We start from the raw sequence: 18550 nt of genomic DNA on the forward strand, positions 1-18550 counted from the left end.
CTAATGACGACTTATCGATGTTTCTATGTTTTTTTTCACATCCCTAATCACCCGCATTCGATTCGCAAAAAAACCAGTCGAAGTTTACGAGAAGAGTGTTTATTTTTTATTGTAAAAGTATGTCGGTTGCCTCACCTTCAAATCCCTCAATTTCCTTGCAAAGCAAGCGGTGGAATGGACTGCGTCATGTGCTGGAACGCGAGGGTCTGTTCTGCAAGGATGACTTTACTCCCTCGCCAGACAATTTGGAATTCCTTCAAACGAAGGGCAAGGTGCTCATCATTGGTGCCGGCGGTTTGGGCTGTGAGCTTCTGAAGGATTTGGCGCTGATGGGATTTGGTGACTTACATGTGATTGATATGGACACAATAGAGCTGTCCAATCTAAATCGACAGTTTCTGTTTCGGCGCACGGACATTGGCTCATCAAAGGCGGAGTGCGCCGCTCGCTTTATAAACAGTCGGGTGCCCACCTGTAAGGTGACACCGCATTTTGCCAAGATTCAGGACTTTGACGAGTCTTTCTACCAGCAGTTCCATATTATTGTTTGCGGCCTGGATTCAATTGTGGCACGTCGCTGGATTAATGGCATGTTGCTTTCCATGCTGCGATACGAGGAGGACAATACCATTGATGTGTCATCCATTATACCAATGATTGATGGCGGCACTGAGGGGTTCAAGGGCAATGCCCGTGTCATTCTACCTGGCTTCACGGCCTGCATTGAATGTACCTTGGATTTGTTTCCGCCACAAGTCAACTATCCGCTGTGCACCATCGCCAATACACCACGACTCCCGGAGCATTGCATTGAGTATGTTAAGCTAATACAATGGGACAAGGAGAACCCTTTCGGTGTGCCCTTGGACGGTGATGATCCGCAGCACATTGGCTGGATCTATGAGCGTGCCCAGGAACGCGCAAATCAGTTTAATATAGGCGGCATTACGTATCGCCTCGTGCAGGGCGTCATCAAGCATATTATACCGGCGGTGGCCAGCACAAATGCAGTCATAGCCGCCGCCTGTGCTCTGGAGGTCTTCAAGCTGGCCACCAGCTGTTATGACAGCATGTCCAACTATTTAAACTTTAACGATCTGGATGGAATTTACACCTATACCTATGAGGCAGAGAAATCAGAGACTTGTCTTGCTTGCAGCAATAATCCACAATTGCTGAACATTGAGAATCCCAATACGACAACGCTGGAGGATGTAATCAAACAGCTTTGCGAATCCCCACGATTCCAACTGAAGAGTCCGGCTCTGACCACCGTCATGGCCGATGGCAAGCAACGCACCTTATACATGGCCAATGTGAAGAGCATTGAGGAGGCGACACGCAAGAACCTTACACAATCTCTTGGTGAGCTGTGCCTTCAGGATGGTCAGTTGTTGACCATCACGGATGCCACATCGCCTACTGCAATGACGCTTCAGCTCAAGTATCAGGCCAACGAGGTTGAAATGCTATAAATTATAAACAAATAAAATGTCTAAACAATTTATTTATGTATTAAGATTAAATTTTTGTAGAGAGATTATCGTTTTCAAATGTAGTCTCTATTTCGAATTTAAAATTAACATATGTAAGAGTATATATCACATTTAACAGCTCATGTCTAGAATGAATTTCTTGCCGGTAAAGCCCTTGAAATTGAGCGCTGCTATGGCGGCTTCCTTGAACTTCTCCAGAGGCACCATCTCATGTGTGGGAGCCACAAACTTGCCTTCCTCCATCAGCTGGCAAAGTTCCCTGAACATTTTGGAACGCTCCGTTGTATTATAGTTCTCTTTGGACCAGCGTGTCATCCAGAATCCACGAAATGCAATATCCTTGAAAATGAGCGGACCAGTAGCGACGGTCACCGGCTCACGGGACATGCCGCCGTAGGTGACCATAACACCACGGTCGTCCAGATGTCGCGACACTTCCGTTGCACTCTTGCCGCCCACACAGTTGAATGCCAGCTTGGGACGTTTCAGTTTGCCGGATTTAAAGAGGTCACAGGTACGCATCTCTTCCTCGGTTAGCACAGCATTGGCGCCCAGACATTCAAGCATCATCTTCAACTCTGCAATCTCCGGGCGATTGCGCACAATGCCGACACTGTTGATGCCCCAAGCTCGGCACAGTTGATGGACAGCTTGGCCGACAGCGCTGTTGGCACCGTTCTGTATGACCGTATCACCTGGTGATAGCTTCACAAAGTCCTTGAGCATGCGATAAGCGGTGCAGGGATTCACGGTTATGGTTGCCGCCTCTGCCAAGCCCACCTTGTTGGATATGGCCATCAATTGATCCTCGTTGTAGACAGCGTGCGTCGTCCAGGTGCCCATACCAGTGGCTAGTGGCACCACATGTGATCCTGGCTGCAAGTCCTTAACCTTGTCGCCCACACAGACTACTTGGCCAACAAACTCATTGCCACCAACTGCCGGAAATGTTGGCTTCACTGGATATTTCCCTGCAAATCCATATGATATTAATATGTTGTACAATATTATCATAATAATATTACCCTGTATGGTGTTGATGTCAGCGGGATTAATGGGGGCTGCTAGAATTTTAACCAGCACCTGCTGATCCCTTGGCTCCGTCAGCCTATCCTCCACAATCTGCAACACATCCTGTGGCTCCCCGTGCTGTGTGTACTTCAGTGATCTGGCCACAATCGACATTTGGCGACTTAGCACCGACGGATGAACCAAACTTTTCAACGTTTTACGCAACATTTTCTTGGATCTGGACTTTGTTTTTTTTGGTACGAAAATTTTCACACTGATTGCATTTGTTATTGCTCCGGTATTTGGAGAAAACAGCTGTTTCAACTTTTACCTGACAGTCTGTTTCCACCATCAGTACTATCGATTAATCAATCGATAGCTGCGTCGCATGGTGTAATTTTTTATTAAGTTCATTCAATTTTTAAAATTGCAATAACTTTGAAATTAGCTAAAATTTTGATGAAAATTTTAAATTCGAAAAAAAATATATCTAAATATTAATGAAGGTTTGAAACTCGTCAACCCTTAGGTAAGAGAAGTTAGAAATTAAATTCTAAAAAAAAAAAAAAATATATATATATAAAATTGAGAAAATTCCAACAAAAATTCTGCAACAATTTAAAAAATTCTAGCTTCAAAAAAAAAAAATTCCAATTTAGTCAAATTTTCAAAGTTTTTTTTGATTTTATTAAATTAGAACAAGTTGCCACATCGGGGAATTTCTGTAGGGTGGCAGCCCCAATTAGAACAAGCTGCCAGAGCGGGAAATTCTGTAGGGTGGCAGCCCCAATTTAAAAGGACGCCACGCCGGGAGAACTAACGGTGCTTTTTGAACAGAACAGAAACGATTTCGGAAAAATGTTTAACAATTGAGAACAATCGACATTTATTGAGATGGCCGACGAAACAATAAAGATCTCTTACATTTTGCCAATTTTCGCCTTTTTTTTTATTAATTTATATTTTTATTTAAAATTTTTAGATTAAACTGAATTTTGTTCGTCACAAAATTGGATATCAGAAATTTTGGGGCTTGAAATTGCTTTCGTCACTAGATTTTTACCTCGTGTAGAGGTTTTTTTGTGGAATATCAGAAATTTTTGCAATTGCTTTTGCTTTTGACAGTGTAACTTTATCATTAATGCAGGCAAATAGTAAAATATATAAATTTAGTTGTTGAACGTATTTCATATTTGAAAATTTTTTTTTTTAATTATAAAGAAAAACAAGGGGGCTCCACACCCTGCTCGCGATGCTACAGCCGAGCATACTCTACTGTCGGAGACCCCGTACTTACTATGAAAAAAAAGTTTTTTGTACTAAGACTCGGATTTCGCCCGATCGGTCCTATGACTATATCATATAGTGGTTCGATTAGAACCAACTTTGGTCAGGATATATAAGTCTAACTTAAATGCATATTCTATTAGTTTGGTTACGATATCTCGTAAAACAAAAAAGTTTTTCATACCAAGACTTAATATTGGACCGATTGGCTATATGATATAGTGGTCCGATAACAACTAACTTCGGTCAGGACTTTTAAAACTAACCTAAATGCATATGCTATCAATTTGGTTTAAATATCTCACTAAACATAAAAGTTTTTCATACTAAAACATAATTTTGACCCGATCGGTCCTATGACAGCTATATGATATAGTGGTCCGATTTAAACCAACTTTGGTCAGGATATATAAAACCAAGTTAAATGCATATTGTATCAGTTTGGTTGAGATATCTCATAAAACCAAAAAGTTTTTCGTACTAAAACGTGATTTTCGACCGATTAAAAAATGTATTTATTCACTTAACAGGTAATATCTTCCAAGCCCCTCAACCAAAACGTATTACAACATATTTAAATCGTTAGAGCCGTTTTGTCAAAAATCGCCAAAATGTAAGCTAAAAAACTTTTTTTCACCTGTAAAATGTTACCTGAGTACTTTAGAAAAAAAGTTTAAAGGTACGCCTAAAAGTTCTCAAACACACCTTTCCAATGATATATAGAACATATCTGTAAATTTTATGGCTTGGAAACTGTTGAGGTTCAATTTTAGCGGGATTTAGCGTTTTCCCGCTAAACTAGCGGTTTTTTCAAAAAGTCGTAGAGCAAACATTTCTAGATTTTCGAAAAGGAATCAATCCCCATCATTACATTTTAGCTTCTTTAGCGCTTTGATGCAAACAGACAAACAGACAAACAAACTGACTTTTCATTTCATTTTGAGAAGTCCACTAAAATTTTCAAATTTATTTAAGTAGAAAAAAATACAAAATTTTACCAAAAGACCCCAACAGCCCCATTAGCTGCAATTATTTAAATTTTTCCCCTCTCACTTACACCCCCGTATCTTATGACCCAGGTTGGTTAGAAAAAGTTTTAGTATGCCATTTTGTAAGTTAGAACTAAACCTTTCGATCGGTATATAACTCGATCTGATCGGACAGTCGTAGCAAATTTTCCAACTTAGCTGTATATATAGTTAGTCGCCTTTCGCACCCTTCGTGCTGCTTTCGTCACTAACGCGAACTGCCGTCCGCAGTGATAAGTTATAAGAGATATATACCTGTACATATGTACTATATGTGCTTATTGTATGTAGAAGAAGCTTGGCACGTGACTTGAACTATATTTACCTCATTTGGTTTGTGAACCGAGTGCAAATAATGATTCAGTGCACCGATTGAAAAAAATGAAGGGCAAAATCAGTTTGGAGTTTTGATCAAAATGTTTTGGGAGCTAAAAGTTTTCGAAAATATGTAGAGGACAAATCCGAAATTTTTAAATAATACAAATATTTGTGATGCTTAGTTGTAAAACAAATAAAAAAGTAAAGTTGAATTTAAAAATATGATTTTTTTTCTCAACAATATTATGTCCTAGGACTGTAACTAACTTAAAATTTGATAATTTTGGGCCGAATGATAACATAATCAACGATATGATTATTCGATCGAGGCCTGGAAGTCAAACATGTTTTGCTTCTAACTAAACTTATTTATATATAGTCGGAGTGCAGTTTGAACGTGGCAAAAACTTGTCGGCAACCAACGAATTGCTTTGAAAGTTAATAAATTAGTTAAAGAAAAAATGACAGTTAAAATAATCGAATGTAGGAGAGAGTTGAAACGAAAGGATGTTAGAATTTAAAATGACATATATGGTTATAATGAAGGTCGCCACATGTTCTATTTAAATGCTGCTGCATCACTACAAGATTGTGATTTTATTAATTGAACAAAACTAAGTGCTACATAGTATCATAATTAGGAATTTTAATTGGGGCTTTCTTAATTATCGTCCTCATACTCATCGTCTTCGTCTTCAACATCATATTCATTGCCGTCCTCTCCAATATCAGTGGGTTTCTTTTGCTTGCTTAACAGCCACTCATTGTAAGCCAATTCGTCCTCAACAGATGGATCCGTTGATTCAATAAAGTCTTCGGCTCCGTGAAGAAACTCTTCTTGAACTTTTTTCAAGTGATTAAAGGGTATATTGCGTCTACAAAATTTATGTCCCCAGCCCAGATAAACCGATTCGCATGTATTTTCGAAAATAAATGTGAATGCGCCTGGCCAGAGATTGGACTGCAATACCAACAATCTCTCCTTTTGATTGGTATACTTGCTGGAAAAGCGCACCAACCAAGGAACAGAGCATTCATTGCCCATATCACTACCACAGGATGATAGAATATCGGGTCCAGTCTCGGGTTGAATAAATCCTTCCATCATTTCCTCTTCATCGCCTTCTTCTTCTCCTTCTTCTTCTTCTTCGGCCTCTTCATCCATTTCTTCCATAAGTCGCATCTTCAAGTATAGAGCCAGTGCTTTCTCCCGCTCCTTTCGAGCTTTTTCCTCATCGAACCATACAATTCTTCCTTGGTTCAATATATTCGGTCTACAGTGAACCCAAGCCACGGGAGTTGCTAATGTACTCAAGGGCTCAACTTCGAATCGTTCATTTTTCAGTAGCATCACATCATTATCTAAAAAGAGACAGGATTATTGTCTTGTTCTTTAATAACCTGTACCACAAGCATGAAATATAATATATACTTTTGATTATCGTTAGATCATTTACACGAACAGATCTTAAATATAGTAGAGCTAGACGCATTAAATTTAGTCTCCTTAAATGACTGTCCAGCTTATTATAAAAATTAAATACCTCCCCACGAAGTAAATAACGATTGACTATGTGTATATTAAATCTACAGCTTTGAGTTTTGACACAAATGTTTAATATCAAAGTTCGAAGCCGCCCTGAAAATTTCATCAAAACCGAATAAGAAACTCGGAATTTGTACAAGAAACAAGAATACTGAAAAATATAAGAGCCTGGGCGCAGGCGTAGTGATCTTACTTGTTATAATGTACTCGTAATTTACCTTGTTGCATATCTTCTTCACCCTCGTTGTAGTTGTCTTCCTCCTCGGCCTCTTCTTCGAGCTCATCCAAATTGACCCCATCATAAAGATCTTGCTCCTTTTTCGTCATTCGTCGATAATATCCCTGAGGTGCAATATGTGTTCCAGCAGAAATTCGTGCAATCATTGCGCGTAAATAATGCTTCTCCTTGCCTGGAAAACATGGATATGAAACAATATCAGATTCCAAGTCGCCAGTGAAGAACTTCTTGATCTGCCTGGAGACAACAATTTGACGTGGTGTCACAATTGGCAGTTCAATCCAATCGTCGTATAGACTGTTGACTACAAAGTAAGAGAAACGATTGCAGCCACGACCCACAACCTCTGGTGGTATATCATAGAACTCCAATTCCTCTGCCAGAGGAACAGGCTCCGCTTTTGGAATCATTTTCGCCAAATCGCCGGGATCATAGTTTTCCCAACCATAAATGCCAGGAGTTAGTTCCGGTCCAATATGTGATGGCATAGGTTTGCGCTCTTGATTCTTTCGCATTTTGAAGGGAAGTTGCTTTTCTCGCATTTCTTCTTCCATCATTGTTAATCGGGAAATGATTTCGTCACGCGTTAATGAGGCTTCCACAATATAATAGGAGCACTTCAATCCATAAATACAGCCCCAGAAGCGGCATTGCATTATTGATGGATGAGTCTGAAGACGATTAATGGAGCTTGCCAATTGAAATATATCATCTTTGCTGATACTAAAGCCAGACTGGTTCCAAAAGAATTGCAATTGCTCGACGCGCTCATTGAAAGATACAAACATTCGCAAGGAATCATCGAGGTCTATCTGAAGTTCCCCATCAGCATAGGGATATGCCTCTTCCCCAGTCATTTCCTCGTCACAACCCAAATCTGTGCCTTCTGCATTGCAGGGAAGCTAAAAATTATGATTTTTAATTAATTCCAACTATTGATATTTGATTTCGATTTGAACTTACCTTAATTGCTTGCAAAATCTTTTTTGCCGGTCGAAACATTCGACTGTCGGCAAATACGCCGTTTGGGGGGAATCTTTCAGGTACATGAAACTTTTGCTCACGAACATTTCTACTAAACTCTTCAAAGAAATCAATTACATTCGGGGGTCTTTCGTCAATAACTCGCTTTACAATATCACTTAAATGATCGAATCTGTAAAGGACAGAATTTAAGTTTTAAATATATAGACCTTGCACTTGTAAAAATAAAAAATTTTTATTAAGTATGTACCTCACCTAAATTTCTAGTATGGAATTACTGTTAACTATTATTACTATTATTACTATTAATATTAAAACAAAATCTATTTGTGCCAACTAGCCAAAAATTTGCCAAAAAAGATATGTGCGATTTAAATCAAATATATAATATGTTAGGATATATGTGGAAACTATATATTCAAAAATTTCGTAAGAACATATAATCTAGCAGATTTGCCTATAGTGCGCAAAAAAGCTGACAACTGGAAACCCGAAAAAAATTTCTGGCGTGCCGATGATGATCTATCTTTCTTTATATTTTTTTCTTTTCATTATAATCCTTACTTACAGGTTGTCACCACTCAAGGTACTATATTGTTGTAGTACTGCCTTGGCAATATTAACTTCATATCCAATATTTGGAGCCTCAAAAGACTCTGGCTTTTGGAGTCGACTCTCAGAATTAAGTGCGCCCATGGATATGGAAGTCGATGAGGTTGTCGTTGATGATGTTATAATGTTGGAGCATTGTGGAGAGGTCTGAAGCTCAGACTGAGTCTTTGCTATGGTCTTCTTGTCTTTCTTCTTCTTTGCAGTTTGCTGAGCATCCGACTGTGAAGTTGAGGATGATCCCATTGAAAAATTGCGACACGATGGATTATCGTTATCCATAATGTTGCAACTTAATTTATTTATTATCTTTATATGATGTACACTCAAAAAATATATTTATAATAATATATTCTTGACAGGAAAACACAGTCTGCATTGTTTTTTCTAAGCAATTTAATCAATTTGCATAGTTGTATGTACAATTACAATATACATTGGTTCACAAATGTGACGTCACAGCTTAAATGGTCAGAACTGTTAATACAAATATCGCATGCAATATTGCAATAATCTGAACTTGATGATGGGATAAGACAGCAATTAATTGCAGATGTGCACGCTTTGTCGAATAAAAAGTTTACGTGGACATTGTTATTGATTTTAGAAAAGTAAAGAGTCGAGCACAGCAAGAAAAAAATGAAGGGAAATAAATTGATATATTTTCTAAAATATAATTTCTACAATAAAGTGTAAATTAAAAGAAAATTCGTAGACATAAACAGATTGAAGTTATCATAAATAATTTACAGATTCTTTTGGATATGCGTTATTCTTATTTCTGGATGGAATATGGGCTCAATTTTTCTTTTAATGATGACAAGATTTCAAACCGATTCGACCAGCATTGGAGTAACGACCACATATATACATTGGTCAAATACATTTCCCGCCGTGAGCATTTGTCTTATAAAGAATAAAATAACTGAGGAGTTCACACAAACCGTAATGCGACGAGTTCCTCCCAATAAAACCGTAGATAACACCTATGTGAAAAATTTATATGAGTACCTGTTCTTAATACCCGAAAACAGTAATATTAAAGAAGCATACTGTAGAGGCTGGAATTCAACATGTGGAGTTAATATTTTGGAAATGAGAAAACAGGTACTTACTCGCTTATTGCAATTTTTTTTGTGTCTGATTTGTGGTTAATTTTTATTTATGTTTCGTTTTCCAGTTTCTTACCCACACGTGCAGAACTATTTTTAAAGAAATTTATTACGGTAATAACTTGTTGGAAAACTGCGAAACTATATTCAAATTTCATGAGCTGGAGGTTGGATACTGTTTTCTAGCCAACAGTCTTATTGATTAGTAAGTATTAAAACAATCCAAGCAGATAAAAATGATGTCAATATATGTATGAGAAAATCCCAAATGTGCAGGGTTGCAACAGAAATAAAACTAACTAGAAACCAACCCATTTTTGTTTTCGCAGATTTTCGGTTGGTTTTATTTCTGTGGCACGCCTAACAAAATATTCTTGGTTGGGGAACTAAATGTGGAAAGAATAATTGTTTTATTCTTAACAAATTTTTGATTCATAAAAATTAGAAATTATAATTTTATTGTATAAATATCGGTAGTAAAAGATGTAGGTATTTAAAAGAAAAAATTTAATTAGAAATTTAATAGTAACTAGGAAACAGTCAACAAAAAAACACTCAGCGATTTACTATTTTCTTACGAAGAACCACCTTCTCCCTTTTATATAACAAATTTATAATCTGCAGTTTACAGCAGTAAAACAATACAGTGTGCTTAAATTGTTAAAATTAATTTTAAAAATTCCGACAGGACTAAAATAAGTTTCGACAAACTGTTGCATCTCAACCTGGCCTAAAAAATACTGCATATTATTAATTTTAGCAAAAACCTCGATGAGTTGCCTTTGAAATATACATCGTCGGATAAATACCGTAATCTGAAATTAGTTTTACAGACTGATCTACTATACAAATATCAAGTAGGTATTTTGTAAACTAGTGATTTACTGTATTGTAATTATCATAATAATTTACAAAATAGTTATATGTTCATAGTCCTGAGGATGTACCCTATTTTAATGCGGAGGGATATCCTGTTACAACAAGACCAAAAGTCTATAGTTTTAATATTGAAGAGCTGCATAATAATAATGATGTTATTCTGGAAAAAGTGAAACAACGAATGTGCAAATTTCCGGAAGAAAGCAATCATTCAAAATTTGTTTACAGGTAAATAAACTGGATAACAGATAGTTAAACTAATTTAATGTTGTTATCCGAATGATACATATTGTGTAATATATTCATCTTTTGTATTATTCCAGCTTCTCAGCCTGCATGTCTCAATTAAGGCAGCAAATGGAGATGGAAATGTGCAACTGCACTTTATTTAATTCCATGTCGTGTAATATTTTTCAAATAGCTGTTATTATAACAATACTGTTTTACTATCTACTCACTATCTTATAGATAAAATTACATTCAAATTATATTATTATTTTTTCAGATCAAGATTATTGCGATGTCCAGGGAATAAGATGTTTGCAGAAGGGTAATATTGTTTTATTTTCTATAATTTTACAGGAGATTGATGTTTAGGCTTTGTAAATGTTATTTTTAGCTTTCGTTTCAAAACTAGTAAAGGATTACGTTTCCATCAACTTGGTGTGCTTGCCTTCCTGCATGGAACAACAGATAAGCTTTGTTGGGTAAGATATTCTTTCTAGTAGTTCTTATATTTAACTCCTTCGTTACCCAGTTTCCTATTTCCATGCCTAGCTTTTATAAATCAACTAACCCAAGTTCCTTTTTTCCGATTCAGATCAATAGAAGAACGTGTTGACCAAAAGGATTTCGTTGTTGAAATTGATATTGCCAGTCCACCTTCAGCTAGGTTTTACCGCATAGTTACTCAGACCAAATTAGATCTCATAGGTAAATCGAATAACTAGCCTAAAATGTTATTTAGATATTTTTTTTTAACTGCAAGTCGCAATCATTTAATAATATAAATTCCATATTTTCTTTCCAGTTGCGGTCGGAGGTGTCATTGGACTATTTGTTGGCTTATCTTTGCTCAATATTTTAGAAGTAATTTCCTTGATTCTTCAAAAAATTAAGAAGCTATTCACGAAATAAATTTATTTAACTGCAGTAATGAAATTTAATTATTTAACAATGTACAATTTTTAATATGTAATAGTTTTATGGAGACACTTTATTTTTATCTTGAAATAATACACTTTGCGACGTGTTTTACATGCTGCATTATTAATTCATCTGTTAGTTTTTCAAGAACATCCCCTGTTATAGCATAAATATTTTCCCAGTGTACGTCCTCATTATACAACTCGTAAATAATCACCTTTTCAATGTGATCGGGTTTGCCTTGAGTATAAGATTTTGAGCAACTTTCAAGGCGCTTTGAGAGAAAGTTTGGTGAGATATTGAATATATTGCTTTGTCCACATCGCAACCATCTTGAGGAGCTCAAAATGTTCATAGAATCATCTTGGCCTAGACGTTTTGTACGCTCTTGTATTAATTCAAAAGATATATCCTCGCTTAAACGTTCAATGTTAAAATTCTCTTCCTTATTTAAATTACATGCTTCAAGACAAAATTTGATCTGTTAAATAAATAATTAGACTTCTGTGCTTACTTACGTAATTTTTGAGAGACGTTAAGCTGATTAGCAATAGGAAGACCTTTAATTCGAGCAACTAAGGGAGTTTGAGGTGGGTTTGGAATTTCACACAGCTTGTCTTGAGTTTTAACATTCTGAAATAGTTGTGCATGATATTAACAAACAGACATCAAAATTTTACTATATATACCTGACAAGGTGGGATAACATCGATTACATTGCATCGAATCTCAGATGATTTTTCCGTTTCCATCGAGTTATTAATCGTTTTATGGGTATTATGCGAAGAAAAAGAACCAACTGCAACGTCAGTTTTACCTCCTTCTTCCGAGTCGCATTTAGGTATTTCTAATTTCTGACTCTCAGATTCTACAGCATTATCTTTTTCAGCTTCGCAATAATTAAAACTATCATTATTTTGAGGAAATATTGTCCTCTGGATTGATTCCTTGTGGATCTTTCTCTTTTTGAGCCATAAGCATAAATTATAGAATTCAATATTTCCTACAGATCTGTCCATTAAATTCGACTGCAGAACATTATATTGCCAATAATTTGTGTTAGATAAAAAGTTAATCCTTTGTTCTTTCCTTACATCGTGTGGAAATAAAGAGAACTTATCGCCATTATAACTTTGTAAGCAAAGCATCTCGTTTTCAATAGGAAATCTATGTCCATTTTGTTTGTAACGTAGCAATAATCTAAAAAGAAAATAAAAATACAATATATTTTCGGATTGAAATAAACATTTTATTGATAAAAGATAAATAGTGTTCATTTACAACTGATTCCGCATAATTCCCAAAACATAAGCTTACCTGTTTATATATTGTCTCTCTTTATACATATTTAACAAAAGACTTTCTTGTTTTTTCCTAATTTCGGAAATGTGCATTAAAAGATTTTCAGACTTAAGTCGTTCCATTTGAACTTCAAACCAGAAAATTAGAGTGATCGTTCGATCTACCAATGTTTTCTCGCGAAGTCTTAAAAGATCTATTAGACTTTTGCAGTGAGTTTCATCAACAACGGATAACTGTTTATTCTACATAAACCAAAAGTCAAATTTAAGCGCTAATATAATACACAAATCATATACTTACCCAATATCTTCCACGTGAAATTTTTGTTAGGTTTTTTTTATTGTCAACTTTTGTGCTTTCTTCTGTTGGCATTAGTTTTATTGGACTTCTTTCAAACCGTCTAATAAGGTCGACCCGTTTGGCAATACGTTCTCGTAAAGCGTTTAAAGCATTTGCCAATTTGGGTCTCTTCCAATTAATTGGAAAATTCGATTGCGTATTTTTTATTATTAGTTGAAATGGTGGAATCAATAAAATAAATTGCATATTTATTTCTATATTAATACGAGTTAACGAATCTTGTGATCCAATAATTGGTCTCGAGGCTTGCAATATAAACTTTGTTGTTTGAATGCAATATTGATTGGGTTTATTCTCCGTGCTATCGTTCAATTTTATTTTGATATGTTTCATGTTCGATCTGGTAGTTCTCGAGGGGATCTGTCCGACTTTTAGTTTCTTTTGCACAGCGAGTAAAAAATTGTAAGGATAACTTTGAGCTGATCTTCGCCGCTGCAAAGACGATGTAAATATATATCTATACATAACGGCCTAGATCCCATAACGTCGTTGAAAATAACTCGAAATTTTATTGTTTTCAATCAATAAGTCTTTCCGAAGAGATCAATGTAATATAATATTAAATATATAGGTCCTTTAATGTGAGGTGTTCCTCATGACACTCTATAAACTTAAATGAATAAAAAAATTCAATTGCTCGCTTTAGCTAACTGCCCAAAAGTATGCAATGTTTTTAAAAAAGTTTCAAACAGCCCTCGCAGTGTACCTGTACGTGACAGCAGCCACAATTGCAGCTGATACCACATTTAAAGAAAAGAAGTACCATTTGCCATAAAGGTGTACAATAGATTTGTTTATATAAAAAGTGTACCAGTTTTGGTACAATTGTCTTAGATTTGGAATCCTGACATCACCTATGTACCATTTGTGTATGTGCTAGCAGGGTATTTTTTCGTCCAGCATTTCTAAATGAAAAACTTACATTTATTATTTGGCAAATCTCTCATGAGGAAAGAGGTATGCTTTACACAAACATAAATATGTACATATATATGTACATATGAATATACACGCCCACTCATACATTTATACACATGTAATTTACCTTTGTATGCTTTCGAAAATATTCCATTGCGATGTGTTACACAATTTGTGACAGACAACTAAGAGCACTCAAGAAAAGAATAATTATAAATCTATGTAGATACACATGTTGGTATTTACATACATACATTTCAATATGTATGCATATGCTTATGTAGAAAAATTAATGTGTACATTCATAGATACATAGATACACAAATAAATATGTACAATATGTCTGCATTATTAATAATCTATTTATACTTAGTATATGCACATTGCACATGTACATATGTTGTACATATGTATATAAATATAATTTGTTATAATAATAAGAGTATTGCTCATAAATATGTATCTACAAACGTACGTGTAGGAAGGTATATTTGTGTCTATATATGTAAACAAACTACAGTGGCTCGCAGCTGTATATGCACATATTCGTATGTACATGTGCAAGTTATATGCTGCCACAATACTAATCATTAATATTAGCATATTTATTAATATTAGTTTATGCTGCGACTTTAGAACGGATTTAGGAATTAGTATGAGATTAAAATATAAAAGTGATTTCGATTGTTGTAAACGAATGTTTGTATTCAGTATGGGCTTTTACGAAGCAGTCAACGGCAAAGCATTCGATTATATTCATCACTTTATTGCTGTGTTTCTTACGCAAAATGTATTTTTTCTTGTTGTGCCGTGTGCATCCACAAATATAGACTACCAGTGTACAGAATCTTTCCAGTTTAGTCGGCAGCATCTTTGACAGACAGGAACTTCGTTACAAGTATACCTTCATCGGTATGTATACCATACATATATGTACATATATATGTGTTACACACCCACATACGGTTCATACATACATATTTGAATATTAATAATTTTTTTTTTGATAGCATAAACAAAAGACTTAACATACTTAAATTATTTATTTAAATAATACTAAATAAATAAAATTAAAAACATTTTTCATTTATTATTATTTAATTTAATTAATAAATTAAATAAATAAATTAAATTAATTTAATTTAATGAATACTAAATAAATAAAATGAAATTAAAACAATTATTTTCTTTTTAATACCAAAAACCAAAAAACAAAAACATATTTTTTAATTAATTCACATTTTTTGCAGTTATATCAAAATGCCATTCGTTCCCGTAGAGACTCCCAAGTGCCCCGCGTGCGGCAAATCTGTCTACGCCGCTGAAGAGCGCGTTGCTGGTGGCTACAAATTCCATAAGACTTGCTTTAAGTGCAGTGAGTATTGCTCACCTCTCGATTATACTAGAAATATCACTAACGTTCCAAATTCAATCCCCATTTAAGGTATGTGCAATAAGGCTTTGGATTCGACAAACTGCACCGAGCACGAGAAGGAACTATTCTGCAAAAACTGTCACGGACGCAAGTACGGTCCAAAGGGTTACGGATTTGGCGGTGGTGCTGGCTGCCTGTCGATGGACTCTGGAGCACATTTAAGGAAAGAGTAAGTATCAAACCATATTCGCATTTCCTTATTTGTATCTATTTATTTAATATTTCAAAATTTATTTAAATATTAATATCGTCATTTTTTTCTATTTTCAATTTTCAGTTAAATCGGTTCCTGACCAACTATGTTGTTGAAGTCAACCAGTTGACGTCTTGACCCTAAGTGTTATATTTATCCAGATATATGTAAATTCTATGGTAAAAATTATTTTTGTATTCATTTTCATCACTGACTGTAACCTAATAAAAGGAATTTTAAAATAGAACTTAATAATTAAAAGATACATTTAAATCGTTTTTAACTCATAAGGTGAATTGTATACATACAATCGTTTCTATATATAAATTTGTATATATACAACACCAGAACCCCACCCCCCCCCACCACCCAACCTCTGCATCATATCAAAAATCAAGTATGATTACGTATCACGTATTTGCGGCAGATATTACAATTTTGTCACAACACATTGGAGGAGGTGTGTCAGACTATGCACATAGAATATATATTTATCTTATATTATGTATACATTCTTGATTGGGATGACGAACCGACTGAAAATAGCCATGTCTGACTATCTGTCTGTCTTTTCTCACTTTTCTAGCTAATTGGTTGAATATTGGTATAGGTTCTTCTTATGATACGAGTATATCATATAGATACAATTGATGGAAACATTTTTTTCTTTACAGAAAAATATTTATTTTCATAAGATTCAAGAATCCGTTATACAAAGAAATGTTCTAATAGCAGGGTGACTTAATAATGAATATTTTCCCACGAGGAAATTTAGATATTTATGCTGCACTTTTATTAAATAGTAATTGAAATTGAACAGTTTTCATACAATAATACTAATTTACTGAGTTCTGCTTAGTTTGTTAAAATATAGCTCAATGGGAAGTTGTGGAATAGCTGTGGTGTGAACAAGTCCCTTTTGTGGATTGGGTAAACGCTTTCTGAATGTCGGCATCGATCCTCTCAAGTTTCTTCCGTTAGCATTCGATATAGTCATTATTGCAGATTCAGCTGCAAGAGCCGTAGTTTCAGTTACATTCGTTTTGCTTACAGATCTTGAAATTGGCGTACTTCTTATAGCACTAGGTTTCTTTGTTTCAGTAGTTGGGGCCGTTGATGTTGATGTTGATGGTATTTCTGTGACATTCTGTGACTGTATTTTATGTTTTGTAATTGATTTCGCTGTAGGCCTCAATATCTTTGAATAGGTGACTTTTGCATTTGTCAAATTATAGTTATTTAATCTTGTGGCATTGGAGTCTACCTTTCTTTGTCTTGAATAGGTTTTAGTTCGCCGGGATTTACGGGGTTGTGGTGCTTCTGTACTAGATGTAGTGCTTGTGCTTACTGAATAAGTATTAAAAGAATATTTCTTTGAGGTGACGGGCGAGAATTTCTTATGGTTTTGAGCAATTTTCAATTTAGTAGCTAACAAGTTTATAAAAGTAGTAGATGTTGCACTTTTTATTAAACTACTACCAGTAGTTGGAATAATATTTTCCTTATCAAGTTTGACTTCTTTAGTTTCGATTAATTCATCCATTTTCTTATCGTCGACATCATTTAATATTGTGCTGAAAGTTGTAGTTAATGGACTTTTTTCGCATGAATTGCAAATTTCATCTTTATGATTGGATAATATTTCAAAATTTGGAAATGAGGTGAAATTCTTAAGCTCAGATATTATATTGAATACATCATTAGGTAAATTCTGATTTAAAAATACGGGTTTCGTTTCCACTTTTGTCTCACTTTCAACAATCTTTGTTGCAGCTGGGATCCAAACTGGCATTGTCGTCTGTATACGATTTTTAGATTTTTCTATTGGCAAAATATCAAAAAGATCAGCTTCATGAATATCGGGCGTTAGATTCTCGATTAGCTTACTACTTTGAGTTGTAAAAGGAGGTGGCATTTCCTTAGAAATTGTTTCCTTTCTTTCTGGCTTGTAATATACAATATTATCAGAGGAACTGGGTATAATAACATCATCGAGAGTGAAATAGGTATGAGATACATATGGTACAATTGGAGTCGGAGTAATTGGAAGTATTTTATACTGGGGGGACATATTGTTCGAAATAATTTCAAGTGGCCTTAAAATATGTGGTGCTGTTATAATGCTCTTTGTTGCGGATATTGTCATATTCTTCTCCGTGCAACTTTTAATGTCTTCATAAGAAAGCTCATCATATTGTTTGCTTGGCTGGAATCTAGTATTCGGTAGAATCTTTGGCATTGTTGTCGTTGACAAGCTGACCGAAGTCATATATGATTTTAAGGTATTTGCTGAGATTGCGCCGTCAAAGGCATTTCGATAAGGGGCTCTAAAATGTAAAGAAATATTATAAAAATAATTTCTTATTTGCATATTAAGCAAATTACATAAATGTCAAAATAAAATAGAAAAGGACGCTACCTCATCGGATTCCCATAGGATGCCGCCATCTGAAGCGGAGCATTTTGATATCTTGGTTTTATCTGAAAATTTCCCATACGCTGCTTTCTTGCAGTTAACATCGGTTGTCCCATCGAGTACCAGTAAAGTTTCCTTAACTTATTTGGTTGGGTATGACCTATTTGATTATAAACAAAAAAAGCCTGTGGATCAACAAAGCCAAAATTAGTATAAATTTAAAAAATATTTTAGTTGTAATGTAAGTTGCATCATTTAATAAAATACCAAAA

The 18550-nt window shown here is 35.0% G+C and overlaps 6 protein-coding genes across 7 annotated transcripts; 3 read left to right on the plus strand and 3 right to left on the minus strand.

Annotated features, from left to right (window-relative positions):
- The first annotated feature begins 41 nt into the window (after window positions 1-41).
- Window positions 42-1538, plus strand: LOC117784395 (nedd8-activating enzyme E1 catalytic subunit). The gene has a single exon (XM_034622121.1). It carries the CDS (start codon window positions 120-122, stop codon window positions 1473-1475), a length of 1356 nt encoding a protein of 451 aa, XP_034478012.1. The 5' UTR covers window positions 42-119; the 3' UTR covers window positions 1476-1538.
- A 5-nt stretch (window positions 1539-1543) lies between these two features.
- On the minus strand, window positions 1544-2885 carry LOC117784396 (enoyl-[acyl-carrier-protein] reductase, mitochondrial). The gene is made up of 2 exons (XM_034622122.1): window positions 2522-2885; window positions 1544-2467 (listed from the first exon to the last, which is right to left on the minus strand). Exons 1-2 carry the CDS (start codon window positions 2733-2735, stop codon window positions 1608-1610), a joined length of 1074 nt encoding a protein of 357 aa, XP_034478013.1. The 5' UTR covers window positions 2736-2885; the 3' UTR covers window positions 1544-1607.
- Window positions 2886-5697: 2812 nt separating this feature from the next.
- On the minus strand, window positions 5698-8859 carry LOC117785262 (radial spoke head protein 4 homolog A). The gene is made up of 4 exons (XM_034623192.1): window positions 8477-8859; window positions 7888-8080; window positions 6905-7826; window positions 5698-6502 (listed from the first exon to the last, which is right to left on the minus strand). Exons 1-4 carry the CDS (start codon window positions 8797-8799, stop codon window positions 5802-5804), a joined length of 2139 nt encoding a protein of 712 aa, XP_034479083.1. The 5' UTR covers window positions 8800-8859; the 3' UTR covers window positions 5698-5801.
- A 75-nt stretch (window positions 8860-8934) lies between these two features.
- On the plus strand, window positions 8935-11660 carry LOC117783791. The gene is made up of 10 exons (XM_034621335.1): window positions 8935-8996; window positions 9270-9624; window positions 9698-9834; window positions 10390-10486; window positions 10549-10736; window positions 10832-10911; window positions 11014-11058; window positions 11128-11215; window positions 11329-11441; window positions 11539-11660. The coding sequence occupies exons 1-10, from the start codon at window positions 8935-8937 to the stop codon at window positions 11643-11645; spliced, it is 1272 nt and encodes a 423-aa protein (XP_034477226.1). The 3' UTR covers window positions 11646-11660.
- A 43-nt stretch (window positions 11661-11703) lies between these two features.
- LOC117784332 lies at window positions 11704-13796 on the minus strand. The gene is made up of 5 exons (XM_034622039.1): window positions 13257-13796; window positions 12972-13198; window positions 12344-12854; window positions 12173-12287; window positions 11704-12116 (listed from the first exon to the last, which is right to left on the minus strand). The coding sequence occupies exons 1-5, from the start codon at window positions 13779-13781 to the stop codon at window positions 11731-11733; spliced, it is 1764 nt and encodes a 587-aa protein (XP_034477930.1). The 5' UTR covers window positions 13782-13796; the 3' UTR covers window positions 11704-11730.
- A 1198-nt stretch (window positions 13797-14994) lies between these two features.
- Window positions 14995-16114, plus strand: LOC117783334 (muscle LIM protein 1). Of its 2 annotated transcripts, XM_034620709.1 has the most exons (4): window positions 15000-15146; window positions 15485-15609; window positions 15679-15838; window positions 15947-16114. In XM_034620709.1, exons 2-4 carry the CDS (start codon window positions 15495-15497, stop codon window positions 15948-15950), a joined length of 279 nt encoding a protein of 92 aa, XP_034476600.1. In that variant the 5' UTR covers window positions 15000-15146; window positions 15485-15494; the 3' UTR covers window positions 15951-16114. The 2 variants fall into 2 exon arrangements, with proteins under 2 accessions (XP_034476601.1, XP_034476600.1); XM_034620710.1 differs by lacking the exon at window positions 15947-16114 and having other exon boundaries at window positions 14995-15146; window positions 15679-15842.
- Window positions 16115-18550: the final 2436 nt, after the last annotated feature.

This window comes from Drosophila innubila, assembly GCF_004354385.1.
Source record: "Drosophila innubila isolate TH190305 chromosome 2R unlocalized genomic scaffold, UK_Dinn_1.0 1_C_2R, whole genome shotgun sequence".
In the NCBI taxonomy this organism is placed as follows: domain Eukaryota; kingdom Metazoa; phylum Arthropoda; class Insecta; order Diptera; family Drosophilidae; genus Drosophila; species Drosophila innubila.